Source organism: Coffea arabica, chromosome 1e (assembly GCF_036785885.1).
Source record: "Coffea arabica cultivar ET-39 chromosome 1e, Coffea Arabica ET-39 HiFi, whole genome shotgun sequence".
Classification (NCBI taxonomy): Eukaryota; Viridiplantae; Streptophyta; class Magnoliopsida; order Gentianales; family Rubiaceae; genus Coffea; species Coffea arabica.
The window spans coordinates 31,792,164-31,806,546 of record NC_092311.1 but is presented as its reverse complement, the minus strand read 5'-3'; the positions used below and the strand labels follow the sequence as shown (position 1 = coordinate 31,806,546).

Sequence of the window (14,383 nt, the reverse complement as noted above, 5' to 3'; positions counted from 1 at the left end):
GCATGGAAAAGTTATCTTCTCAACTGTCAATATGATTTAGAGTGTGTTTCTGAGAATCAAGGGAAAGACCCCTACTTTGATGCCTATTATTATCGCCGATATCTTCACAGCTATTATCGAGTGTTAAAAGAAAAGGGGGTTCTTCTATGCATCCAACATGGTACTTCAAATGTGGGCGATGGAGCATCTGTCAAAAAGAATGCTCAACCCTTTGGGATCATGTCTTCCAACAGCAAATTGGGTCGAGTCGCACTGAGAAAGGGTTTAAAAGATACTACCGAATAGCATCTCCGAGTCGGTTTGTTCAAGAGTTCAATAATTTGACTCCGGCTAAGGTACAATGGGTTCTTGATTGGACAAAAGTAAGGGATCCGGCTTTCACGACTACGCAAAATGATTTCATCCCTTTAGCAGGCACCAATGGATTGGTCACGTACGTTCCGCTACGAGTTATGAGGCAATTTGGGTATCCACAGAGAGTGCCGATAGTCCAAGGAATTGGAAACATCAGATTCGATACAGTTGCTGAGTGCCGAAGCATGGTACTGGAAGCTTGGGGGAACCTTCGCAGCTTGGACAACTTGCACCTAGATCAAGTAAATAAAGTAGAGCCTAGGGTCATTTCGGAATACAACAACTGGATCAAACTGACAATAGAACAGGGAAGAGAAAGGTCCGCCGTTGGTCTCTGCTAGTCCTGAAGAGCAGATAGAGAAACTAAGGAAAGAGTTGGAGGATCATCAATTGTAAATTATAGTGGCCGACCAAGCCTTGGAGGAATTCCGATCACAGTTATAGGGAGAGCCAAGGAAAACTGAAAAATTGGAGAAGGCATTGGGTGTATTCGATAAAATCCAAGATAAGATTCGGAAGCTTAATATAGGGAGTTCTAGGGAATCTCAACACACTAGACTAGCAAGGCATGAGGATTTTGTAAAAATGGTCAGTCAAACCATCAATGAGATTGTAAAGAAGGATTGAACTTATCAATGTTAATGAGAATTTCTGCTTTTTCATTCACTTATAGGTTTGATATTGGAATTTTATCCCGAAGGTATTGCATCATATTAGGCCAAACCTTGGCATAAAAAGGGTCCCTCATAGGATATGCATCCGAATTATTCAAATATCTACTAATTCATGTCCTTTTCTCTTTTTCTTTTCTTTTGAATAAATTACAGTAATTTGATACGAAAAACCATTCCTGAGCCAATTTCTTTCTTCTACTATCAGGTAACCGCAAATATAGCTACACAAAGAAGCCCCATCATTACCCAATCACGTAGTCGAGCTTCAAGAACTAGTGTAAACATGAGTACACACTTGGAATCGTCAGACAGGCTTGCAACGGCACCATCAGCTGATTTAGTCAACCTGGGAGCTCAACTGAGCAAAATTTTGAACAAATTTAACGAGCTAAGCATGGAAATGATGGCACAACGGCGAATGATCGATCAATTGGTCGCTGGTGGCGGTAGCGGTGATCAACATGAACCCTTACCTGCTAGTCAAACTGAACCGCAACCCATACTCTTACATTATACTCAAACCCCTGTTACTTCACAGGTCATAAATCCACCTGAAGAAACTTTTATCTATCCCACTCATGGCCCACCACCCACCTATGCACCTAACATCCAAACCAATCCTTCTCACGCTCAAATTCCCCAAAATTATCCGCCAGTTCAAATTCCCCAAAATTATCCGCCAGTTACTATGAATATGCCATTCGAACCTTAAGGACCATATTATTACTCCACCACTGAACCATTCACACTAGGTACCGTTGTCTAAGGGAAAGTTGAAGTTGGGGAATCCTCTGCGCCGATTGACAAGAATTTGCTAAAAAGGTTGGATCGATTTGACGAGTTCATGAGGAAGAGTCAAGGCTTGAGCAAACAAGGAGGATTGGATTATAACGAGTTATGTCTATTTCCTGACATGCAACTTCCTGTGGGTTTTAAAGCACCCAAATTTAGCAAATATGACGGAACTGACAATCCCAAGACGTATCTCCGAATGTTTGCTAACAAATTAGGCAAGCCTTTAGATGATGAAAATCTACCAGTTCAGTTGTTTCCTGAGAGCTTAGAAGGCGATGCACTGGACTGGTATTCCAATTTGAAGCCTGAAGCTATGAGAACATGGGTGGATTTGTCAACTGCATTTGTAAGGCAATACGAGTATAACTGCGAGCTCACTTCGACGAGGACTACACTGGAAGGAACCAAAAGGAAGCCATCTGAGGATCACAAGATGTATACAAAGAGATGGAGAAAATTGACTGCCAAGGTGGAACCTCCCATGACTGAAGATGAAATTGTTCGTACGTTTATCAAAGCCCATGACCAGCCTTATTTTGAGGAGATTTTCCGCATGACTGGATGTTCCTTCGCAGAAATTGTTAATAAGTTGGAAGAATATGATGAGTTTGTGAGAGCAAAGAAGATTGTTAATGTGTCAGCTCTGAAATTGCAATTGGAAGCGATGCAAAATCAAGGTAGTAGTAATAAGAAAACCCAGTTCAAGAAAAAAGAAGAGGAAACTTCATTTGTTTGGAACCAAGTCCCTTCTTTCTGACCTAAATACCAACAATACCCCACCTACTCACCTCATTACCCATACCAATCACGTCTTCGACCTGTTTACCATACCACCATTAACCATCCTCGACCTCGACCGAATTACCCAAACACATCCCCAATACCATTTCACATTTTCCCACCTAAATTTCAGATTAGACCTCGCCCTCCTTATAACCCAAGACCTATTGCACCCGCCAACCTGAATTATCATTATCAACAAACTAATGACACACAAAATCCAACCCCATACCGAACCTTCACCAATTAGGTCGGCCTGTTGATCAATTATATGAACAATTGAAAGTCGCAGGAAAAATTGGTGCAATACCTCCTAAAACCTATTCTAAAGGATTTCCCCTTGGTTACGATCCTCAATCCTTTTGTGCTTACCATTCAGGAGCTCCTGGACATTCAACTGCCAATTGTTGGGCACTTAAACACAAAATTCAAGACATGATTAATGCTAGAGATATAGTTCTGAGAAGGAGAGATGAACAAGGGCCAAGTATTAGTAAGAACACTCTTCCTACACACAAAGATACCATTGGAGCTATTACCATAGATGAGGAGATCGAGAAACCTACACAATACATTCTGGATGAAGTCGAGATAATGGGGGTCACTGGAGAACCATTTATACTGGAGAAGGAAGCTTACAAAGTCAAGGAAAATACTGATCCTTTTATTTTGGATGTGATACCTTTCGAATGTGAGCCTTCAGAGCTTGTGGTACTTGAATTGCCTGAACAAGCTCCTGTTCTTAATCTACAAGAGGTCCCATGGAATTATAGCGAGCCTACACTATTAATTAGAGGAGAAGAAGTGCTCAAAAAGGAGGTGGTCACTGTCACTAGATCTAGAAGAATCGTAGGTGAACCTGCAGTTGATGAACTCTTAAAAGCAAAGGAAAATGCCGTGCCAACCAGACCAACTGTGACTGAAGAAGAGGCATTCAATTTTCTTAGGATGTTGAAGAAGAGCGAATACAAAGTGATTGAGCAATTGGACAAAATGCCCGCTCAAATTTTCATGTTGAATCTGTTCTTAACCTCGAAATTGTATAGAGAGGCTTTGCTCAAGGTGTTAACTGAGCCTCAAGTGCCTAAGAATATTCTGGTTGACAAATTCACCCACGTGGTTGAACATGTTCTGGCTTCCAATTAGATTTCTTTCTCTGACGAAGATTTAACCTCCGAAGGGATTGGACACAACAGAGCACTATATATCTCGGTCCGTTGTAATGGGAAGTTATTGCCAAAGGCTCTGATATACAACGGATCTGCTTTACATATTTGTCCATGGAATACTTTAGTTAAATTGGGATTTCAAGAAGCTAAACTTCGCACGTCTGCAACCGTTGTGAGAGGATTTGATGGCCCAAAAAAAGAATCAATGGGTGAAGTGGATTTAGTGTTAGAAATCGAACCCGCACAGTTCCAAGTCATATGCCAAGTTATGGATTTCTCGAGTGTTTATAATATTCTACTTGGACGACCTTGGATTCATACTTCAGGCGCGATACCATCTTCGCTCCATCAGATGTTGAGGTTTGTGGTAAATGGACAGTTGATCACAGTATTTGCAGAGGATGATTGCACTATGATCATCAATCCCGCATTGAAAGAGGGAAGTGATAGGAAAGCTCTGGTTTCTCCTCACCATGTGGCTGATATCATCTCAGTAGGATGGGTGTCTAAGGAAATGTCAGGACTGGGAATGAATCTAGCAGAAGCTAGCGTTATGATGGCCAAGGAGATGATTCAAGGAGGATACAAGATAGGCAAGGGCCTTGGGCATAACCTGCAAGGAATTCTATAACCAATAGAGTTTCAAGGAAAGAAGGATACCTTTGGATTAGGGTTTCAACCTACTGCCAAGGATAAGAAAGAAATGTTGAATCACAAGAGGGCGGAGAAGGAAGGAAAATAAATTATCAGGAGCATCCCACCGTTGTATTGCACTTTTCCTTATCCATCAGAAGTGATTAGCTCTGAAGTGAACCCGATCGAGGAGGTGGATATTGGTTTGTCTGAGTTATTTGTGGAGGTTGCTTGTGAGGCTGAGCCGTCAGAGGATCCAGAATTCCCAGAGGTTTCCGTAGAAGAGATGAAGAACTGGACCAGTGATTTCCTTCCCTCCCGAAGGAAATTTCGGTAAATCTAGGGGATTGCCTTTGGTTGAGAAAAATGAGAGAAAGCATTCGCATTATTCATCTTCTGTCTTTCAATTTTGTAAATAGCTTTAAATCAAATGTCTTTTCACTGCAAGTCTTATGTTAAATAGTGTATCTTTTGTTAAGCAGCATGTTATGACATTTTTTCCTTTAGTTGAAATTCAATGAAATGCACAGTGTTTATTTCCCAAATTGATTTACTTACGTATTGTTATATCTATCTCATTCTTTTTGAGATGGCCAAAAATAAAACACATTGACCCTTTGGATATCACTATTCCGAAATTTGATGATTGCAATCTCGATATCTCTCACGAATTTAAAATTTTGGAATCAGAAATTCAGGACGAGGAAGAATCTGAGTCTTTGTTAAAGAATCTCGAACAATATGAAGAGAAATCCAAATTGAACTTAGAAGAAACATAAATCATTAATATTGGCGCTGAGATAGAGGTTAAGGAGATAAAAATTAGCATTCATTTGAATAAAAAACAGAGAAAAGAGATGATCGAGTTTTTGATCATATTTCAAGATATGTTTGCTTGGTCCTATGATGACATGCCAGGAATTTCAACAGACATAGTGATCCATCGACTACCAACTGATCCGAATTTTCCGCCAGTGAAGCAAAAATCGCGCAAGTTTAAGCCAGATATGAGTCTTAAAATCAAGGAACAGATCGAGAAGCAGCTCAATGCCAGAATCATCATGGTGTTTCATTATCCCATTTGGCTTTCAAATCCCGTACCTATTTCGAAGAAAAGTGGAGAAGTGCGAGTCTGTGTCGATTACAGGGATCTCAATAAAACCAGTCCGAAAGATGATTTTTTGTTACCAAACATTCATATCCTTCTGGACAATACTGCAGGGCATGAGGTCGAGTCATATGTTGACTGTTTTGCCGGGTATCACCAGATCTTAATGGCAGAAGAAGATAGAGAGAAAATTGCTTTTATCACTCCGTGAGGAACGTTTTGCTACAGAGTGATGCCATTTGGGTTGAAAAACACTGGAGCTATTTATCAAAGGATCATGACCACCCTGTTCCATGATATGATCCATAAGGAGATGGAGGTTTACGTGGATGACATCATCATCAAATCCAAGAGAGCAGAGGATCACTTGATTGATTTGAAAAAGTTATTTGAAAGATTGAGAAGATATAATTTGAAATTAAATCCTGCGAAGTGCGCTTTCGGAGCTCCCGCCGGCAAGTTATTGGGATTCATTGTCAGTAAGAAAGGTATAAGGATAGATCCGACGAAGATCAAAGCCATTCGTGAAATGCCAGTGCCAAAAACACAAAAGGATGTGAAGAGTTTCTTGAAAAAAATTAACTTCATCGGCAGGTTCATCGCCCAGTTAACTTCTACTTGTGAGCCCTTCTTCAAATTGTTGAAGAAGAATGTACCATTGTATTGGAGTAAAGAATGCTAACAAGCTTTTGACAAGATCAAGAATTACTTGTTACATCCCCCGGTCTTAGTGCCACCCAAGCCGGGTAGACCTTTGATTATGTACCTATCTGTGCTCGACGAGGCGGTGGGATGTGTTTTGGGGCAGCATGATGACTCTGGGAAAAGGGAGCAAGCCATTTATTACCTTAGCAAGAAGTTCACAACTTACGAAGCAAAATACTCATTTCTTGAAAGAAATTGCTGTGCATTGGCCTGAGCAACGCAGAAACTGGGGCATTACTTGCATAGTCACACCACTTACCTTATCTCTCGTTCAAACCCTTTGAAGTATTTATTGGAGAAACCAATGCCAACCGGATGCATGGTTAAATGGCAAATGATCCTTTTTGAATTCGACATCGTTTTCACCACACAAAAGGCAATCAAGGGCCAGGCTATAGCAGATCACTTGACTGAAAATCCAAGGGAAGATGATTATCAACCGCTTCACACTTATTTTTTGGATGAGGAGGTCTTGTTTGTTGGTGTAGCAGAGGATATGAACGAACGATGCTCTGAGTGGGGACTATTCTTTGATGGGGTTTCAAATTCTTTCGGAGCCGGTATTGGAGCTATGCTGGTATCGCCTGAAGGAAAGCATTATCCCGGTTCCGCTAAACTGCTATTTTTCTGCACTAACAATATGGCGGAGTATGAGGCTTGTATTTTTGGACTAAAGATGGCATTGAAAATGGAGATTAAAGATTTAATAGTGTTCAGCGATTCCGATTTGCTCGTGCATCAAATGCTCAAAGAATGGATCACTCGGGATTCAAAAATCTTTCCTTATCATTGCAGTTTACTAGATTTAGCAAACAAATTCAGAAGTTCGGAGTTCAGGCATATTCCACATGCCAGAAATGTTTTTGCTGATGCTCTGGCTACTTTATCTTCAATGATTCAACATCCAGACAGGTTGGTGATTGAACCTATCCAGATTCAATTACAAGAAAAGCCTGCACATTGTCTAGTTGTGGAAAAATCTTCTGATGGCCGTCCCTGGTATAGCAATATCAAGGAATTTCTCAAAATGGTGTCCTATCCTCCAAGGGTTGATACGACTGCTAAAAGCTTCTTGCGTAGATTGTCATCCAAGTTTTTCTTAAACGGAGAAGTGGTATACAAACGGACTTTAGATATGGGCCTTCTGAGATGTGTTGATGAAGATGAAACAGAGTACTTGATGAAAGAGGTGCACAGTGGCGTATGTGGATCACATATGAATGGTCATTTATTGGCAAAGAAGATCATGAGGACCGAATATCTTTGGCTTACTATGGAGCATGATTGTGTAGTTTTTGTCAGAAAGTGCATTAAATGTCAATTGCATGGGGATGTTATACGCACTCCTCCCATAGAATTAAACAATATGACTGCTCCTTGGCTATATTTAATGTGGGGTAAGGATGTAATTGGAACCATTGACCCTCCTGCTTCAAACGAGCATCGGTTTATTCTGGTGGCAATTGAATACTTCACAAAATGGTTCGAAACTGAGTCTTACAAGCATGTGACTAAGAAGGTGATGACCGATTTTCTGAGGAAACACATCATTTGTCATTTTGGAGTGCCAGAGACATTAATCACCGACAATGCAAAGAATCTCAACAATGACATTGTGGATGGGTTGTGCGATCAGTTCAAGATCAAGCATCGGAATTTTACTATCTATAGGCCACAGATGAACGGAGCTGTGGAGGCCGCGAATAAGAACTTGAAGAAGATAATCCGTAAGATGACCGAAAGACACCGTGATTGGCACGAGAAGCTTCCCTATGCATTAATGGCATATAGAACTGCTATTTGGACTTCTATTGGGGCAACGCCTTATAACCTCATGTACGGAATGGAAGCGGTTTTGCCAGCCGAGGTCGAAATTTCTTCTTTGCGCATCCTAATGAAGGCCAAACTGGATGAGGCTGATTGGATTAAATAACGTCATGAGCAATTGTCTTTAATCGACGAGAAGAGGTTAAATGCCATTTGTCATGGTCAGTGTTATCAAAAGAGAATGGCCCGTGCTTACAACAAGAAGGTCAGACCACGATTATTCACAGAAGGAGATAAAGTATTAAAACGATTTTTTCCAGTACAAGATGAGGCTAAGGGGAAATTTGCACCAAATTGGCAGGGCCCTTTTATTGTCCAGAAATTTTTGCCCGGTGGATCGCTTATCCTCGCAAAAATGGATGGACAAGTTTTCCCTCAGCCAATCAATTCGGATATGTGTAAGAAATTCTTCATATGATAAATGAAAGTTTCCTGTCAGAGTTAATGCAAAGAATGAAATGAAAGTCAGGCCTTCTTTCCTTACCAATTAAACGTTCTATCCCTAGTTATCCCTTTTGAGCTTTCAGAATAAATTATTTTGTTTGGCAACCCCTGAGAATCGCAAATCCCATACTGGGACAAATTTGAGTTGAAAAGGAAAAGAAAGAGGAAAAAGAAAAAAAAAGCTCCAAAAAGTAAAAGTGATAGAAAAAACAAAAGGAAAGGAAAATTAAAGAAAAGAACCTTGATTGAGAATAAACTGGAGCAATTTTAGTTTAATTTTAGTAGGGTTAATATGAAAATGCGACCTCAGGTCATTTAACCACTTTTGAAATCTGCCTTCAATCCTTAACTTTTCTAAGCACTTCACCAGACCCCATTACGAAAAATCGAAAGTCCTGACTTCTGTTCTTTGTATAATCTCTTTTAAGAAATTTTCTAATCAAAGGGAAAATGATGTCAATACACCTTCACCATTTTGTAAGGGAAGGGTTGTCGCACTGATGCTATCATTTTTAAAACACATTTCTGAGTTGATGAAGGCTATTGGCGGAATCCGTCCATCAGGTGAAAACCCGAAATGACACCTTAGAAAAAAAAAGAAGAAAAGTAAAATAAAAGAAGAAAAGAAAGAAGAAAAAAAGAAGAAGAAAAAGAAAAAAAGAAGAGAAAAAAGAAAAAAAGAAAAGAGAAAAGGAAAAATAAAAAAAGAAAAGAAAAAAATAATAATAAAAAGGGTGGGGGTAGCCTTGGTGAAAACTCGAAAGGGCACTAAGGTAGGGTTTTAGAAGTGAGTTTTGGATTTTGAAAGGCTGGTGACTCAAGTTCGTTGGAATTTCTCTTTACATTATGGTTCTGTTGTCGAGCATTGAGCTCCGAAGGGATGATATCCAAAGGGTCAAACGTGGCCACCTGTTCGGGAACCAAAGTATTTTGATTTATCAAACACAATTTTTTTTGAATTTGAATGTACAGGTTCATTTCTTTAAAGTAAATTCACTTTCAATAAAAGTAGATGATTGTTTTCATATAACTAGAATTTTCATTATTTTTTGTGTAAGTAGAATGTTTTCCCTTGTGTTTAATAATCTCATTTGTTTCTTTAGACTTATCAAATGGCAATCCCTATGATTTATCGAAAGTATGTGGATACCAAATGACGCGTTCGTATAAGTATTGAAAATTGCGAAAACTTGATCTCATTTGCAGGGCAAAGTTGAGTTCTTGCTACATCAGGGAAGAACGTCCAAATACTCATGTTTACACATTTCTTGAAGAAGAGGGTTGATCGGATAGTGGCGGCATTATTTGTCATTATCTGTCATTACTGGGGCAAATTTTTTAGAAGAAATCGTCTGTCTCTATTTTCGAAATTTTATAAAAAAAAAAAAGCATTATGAACAAATCTTTCCAAGTTATACGGCAGGCTCGAGTTTTCATCCCACTGACCAAGTTGCACGGCAGGTTCGGGTTTCATCCCACTGACCAAGTTGTACGGCAGGTTCGGGTCTTCATCCCACTGACCAAGTTGTACGGCAAGCTCGGGTTCCATCCCACTGACCTTTCTATGCTTACATGTTCCAGTTCACGGCAGAATAACTACAAGTAAGTATTTGGTATCTACGTCTTTGTCTCGAGTCTTTTCGAAACTCAGACAAAAAGGGGCAAGTTGTAGACACTAAAATTTCATTTATTGGATTTTTAGCTGTATTTCTTATTTAATTCAATTTTTGCTTTATTTGTTAGCTTTATTATTCTCGTTTTATTTCATTTTCATTTTTATGGATTAAATGATATTTAAGGTTTTTTAATTATTTTTATTAATTAGGTTCATTAGTTTCATTTTTATTTTCTAAGATATTTTGCATTAAATTTCCGGAAAAGAAAATATTTCACAAAAATATGTTTTAATCCTTTTAAACTCAATCTATCTAAAATAAATGAAAATTTGTTGCGACATAACTTCAGTAAGGAATTAACGTTTGTTTACCTAAATTGATTTTGATGAAAAAAAGAGAGAGAGAGAGTAATGAAAATCAACTTTTGAAAAGAAATAATAAATAAAATAAAATAAAAAGGGAAAAATCATCAATCAAACACAAAAAATTTTAGCATTTTATTTCATTTTAGTTGATTTTGTTGATCTTGTTTTATTTCCATTTTGTTAAGAAAATCATTTTATTATTGTTAATTAATTATATAAAAAAAGAAGTCTTTAGCGTGATAGCTGATAGCCGAATGAAGCTACAGTACAGAATTGCAGCTGTGAATTTCCAGCTCTTTTCCCACGTTTTTTTTGGTGGATTTTAGCTCCATTGGATCATTTCATCTCAAGCCACCTGGCTTTAATCCCCACACTAAGAGAATCATAGGACAAAACCCATCTAATGGCTTATAAATTATCATGAAAATATCAATTCAGTGGGCACCATTAGATGTTAGGGTTAGGAATCTGGGTAGCTATAAAAGGAAGAGAATCAGTAGAAAAAAAAAGGAGTGACGACTAGAAAAGACTCGGGTTTTGGGGAGAGGTTTCAGAGGAAAGAACAGAAAAGAAAGAGCTTCAAGAAGAGGAAAAGGGTTTCGGGGGGCTGAGAAAAAAAGGAAAAAGCAAGAAAGACCGAGAGGGTGAGAGAGAGAGCAAGGGAGAAGAGGAGGAAAATCTGGTCGGGTGCTATTCTTAAAGGGACAAAGAAGCTACTGAAGTTGCTGCCTATAACGAGGAGTAGAGTCATCGCCATTTCATTTCATTGTCATCACCTGCAAAAGAGAAAGAAAGCACTGTAAGTTATCTTTTCTTTTTAAGTCTTGGTTTCTCTCCAAGTTCAGATCTTGAAGCTCTCAAAGCATGAGCTCCGTGACTTTACTTATGGCAATTTCCCCGTTGGTTGTCTAAGAATGTTGAGTATACATGCTTTATGGGTTGATTGAATTCAAATCCTTGTTGTTTTTGACAAATTTTTAACGCTAGTTGCAACGTCATCTGAGTAGGGAATTGTTGAGATTTTCCTGTCCACTTATTGTTTGATAAACTGCCCCAAAATGACAATCTTGAGCCAAAAAGAGTCAGTCTCATGCGTCTTCTGTATGCATTCAAGCGGAAATCTGGCCAGTCCAAAGCTGGCCAGGACCTGTGTATTCCCTAGTTAGGAAGGCGGACAGAAACCCAGGAATTTTTTGGGGCTGATTCCCTTCATTTTGCTGTCTTTTGTGTCGGATTATGGCTTGGTATGTGCTTGTTGTGTAAGGTCTCTGAAAACTCAAAGTTTTCAGAGGTTGCCGAAGCTTTCTTTAGTTGCGGGAAGAAGAAAGCTTCCAGCTTTGCATGCTCTTTTATTCTGATTTCTTTTTGTGTCTAAACCCAACATTTTTATGTTGAAAAGTAGGAGGAATGTTTGATAATCCTGTCGCCTGGGTTCAGTTTGCATTGCACTTAGATTTGAGCATAAAAATCTGCTGCAACAAGCTCGAAGCTCCCGGCTTGTTGCAGCAGCGTGGACAGATCCTATTTCTTTCCTTTGGTTGTTGAGTTTTGGCTTGTTTGAAGCTTGTGATTTCTTTGGTGTTCGGTTGGTATGCGGTGTGCATATTTGCCGCGAGTTTCTCTCTTTTTGTCTCCGCTGCATTTTAACATTCAGTCGCATGGTGGAGCATGGAGCTGCTGATGCTTCTAGTCTTTTTCTGATGCTTGTAATTTCTTGCGTCTCTTGCTGTTGTATGTGTTTTCGTTCATAACTATTGCCTTGATCTTGCTTATGGAGTGTTTTATCATTGGATTTTGTTGAAAAAAGAGTTTAAACTCTTGGGTTTTACGTTGCTAAGTGAATATTCCTGGATTCGCATAAGCTTCTGATTTTGCAGAAGCTCTTGTGAAGAAGAACGTAGGCTGCATGAATTAATTTCAGAAAATCGAATTTTAACCCCAGATTTTGACTTAATGCTTTTATGGCCCAGAAATATGGAAAAAGTAATCAAGTTCACTCTTTTGAATTTCAATTGTGCTTTTTATGTTTTAATCATTTTTAGGAAGGTTTATTTACTGTTTTTTAAGAGATAATTAGTAGAACTCCACTAGTTTTAAACCTTTATTTTTTACTTCCAATTTTAGTAATAATAATTTGACCCCTTAAACACCTTTAATTTGTTCAATTAGACCCTTGTTTGTTCAATTTCTTGAACATGGATGGCTTATTTTATGTAAATACCTTAGGTGATTCCATTTCGTGTTTAATTTTTCATTTCATGTAATTAATTCTTAATTAAAGTGATGCCTTGACTTTTTATTCGTTTTGGAAGGTAAATATAGAATTCTGTCTCCTTAGGTCGTCAATTCAAGGGAGGTACACTCTACCCTTTTATTTTGATTTTTAATTGATTCTATGTGCTCTTATGTGAACTTATGTGTGAAATGGCATGCTTTTTTGAATATTTTATTTTATTTATTTATTTATTTAGTCACTTTATTTGTTTTAATTTAGTATATTTATTTAATTTAGTTTTGGTTATTTGAAAGGCATTTAAATGCCAAAATTGTAATAGTTAGGTAATTATTTTATTTATTTATTTATTTTTATTTTCTCTTTTAGATTGTAGTTAGGGCCCCCAAATGTAATAGTTAGGTTTTATTTGCTTTATATGTTTTGCATGCTTGTGTGTTATGTGTTACTCGCTTTATTAGAACCTTGCATCTAGATATCATGCCTACGTGCTATGTGTTTTATGTGATTTATGTGTTTATTTACTTTATTATGCTTTATCTGATTTATTAGACTATAATAAATGCATGTTGTTACCACACTAGTCAAACGCTAGTTGTGCCCCTATTTCCCGTCTTCTCGCTAGTCCAACGCTAGTGAGAACTTATAGACATGGGCTAGTCCAACGCTAGTGAGAACTTATAGACATGGGTTAGTCCAATGCTAGATTCTTAGGAACCCATCCATACGTTAGATCATGCTTGTGTGATCAAATCATTACATGTTATGCATATTTTTCCATTTTAGGATCCTTATCATTTCCACATAATATTGTCCCTAATAAAATATCCCTTACCCCTATGTATATATAATATTAGACTTGCATTTCATTTAAGGAAAGCTAGGATTAGATTAGTACATTTGCTTGATTCAATTAGGGAAAATAACCCCCCGAATATGGGATATGGATGAGTTTGGTTTTCTAGTCTTAGCACGCTCGTATTCCCCTCTATTAAAGGGAAAATTGAAGTCACGAACATTAGATCCCCGCACCCGTTATGATGCATTCCTTTAGATCATGTATTCGTATATAATTATTTTTTTATTTTTATTTTTATTTTTTTTTTACTTTTCTTTGAGTCTCATATTTTTACACAATTCGTGATTTCTTCGAAAGTTTACCTTTGGGCGCGCAATTAATGCGATTTGCATCAAATAATTTCGAAGAGATATTCTGACTCCGATAATTAGGTCTAGGTTTGCATTCATGTAAATAGCTCCAAAATGTGATAAATTTTTAGGTTAAATTAAGAAAACTTTTGACTAAATTGCGCAATTAGCTTTGGTTAGGTTGAAAGGGTGCCTGAGATTTTATCCTGGCCTTCCCTTTCTTCAAATGTGACTCCCGATCCTTTTTCTCTTAGTTTTCGCAGACTTGGGGTCGTTAAAAAGGGTTTTTCCTACCTTTCATTTTAAAATTCCTTTTTAGGTGACTTGGTATACCTTAACTCAATACCAAGTGGCGACTCCTATTTTTCTTTTTTTTTAAAAACCTTTTTAACTATTTTTTTTGGGGCCCAAACCGTCGCACTTTTAAGTCCCATTAGGCCCATTTTCTTTAATTACTTTATCAAAAATCAAAAACTCATTTTTCAAATAAAAAATTAATCAAAATGTTTTTCTTTTGTTTTCGAATAAAAG

General features: G+C 37.9%; 2 protein-coding genes across 2 annotated transcripts; both read left to right on the top strand.

Annotated features, from left to right (window-relative positions):
- The first annotated feature begins 1,872 nt into the window (after window positions 1–1,872).
- LOC140016693 (uncharacterized) lies at window positions 1,873–3,749 on the top strand. The gene is made up of 2 exons (XM_072070285.1): window positions 1,873–2,500; window positions 2,983–3,749. The coding sequence occupies exons 1-2, from the start codon at window positions 1,873–1,875 to the stop codon at window positions 3,747–3,749; spliced, it is 1,395 nt and encodes a 464-aa protein (XP_071926386.1).
- Window positions 3,750–6,537: 2,788 nt separating this feature from the next.
- LOC113693054 (uncharacterized) lies at window positions 6,538–8,151 on the top strand. The gene has a single exon (XM_072070281.1). It carries the CDS (start codon window positions 6,538–6,540, stop codon window positions 8,149–8,151), a length of 1,614 nt encoding a protein of 537 aa, XP_071926382.1.
- Window positions 8,152–14,383: the final 6,232 nt, after the last annotated feature.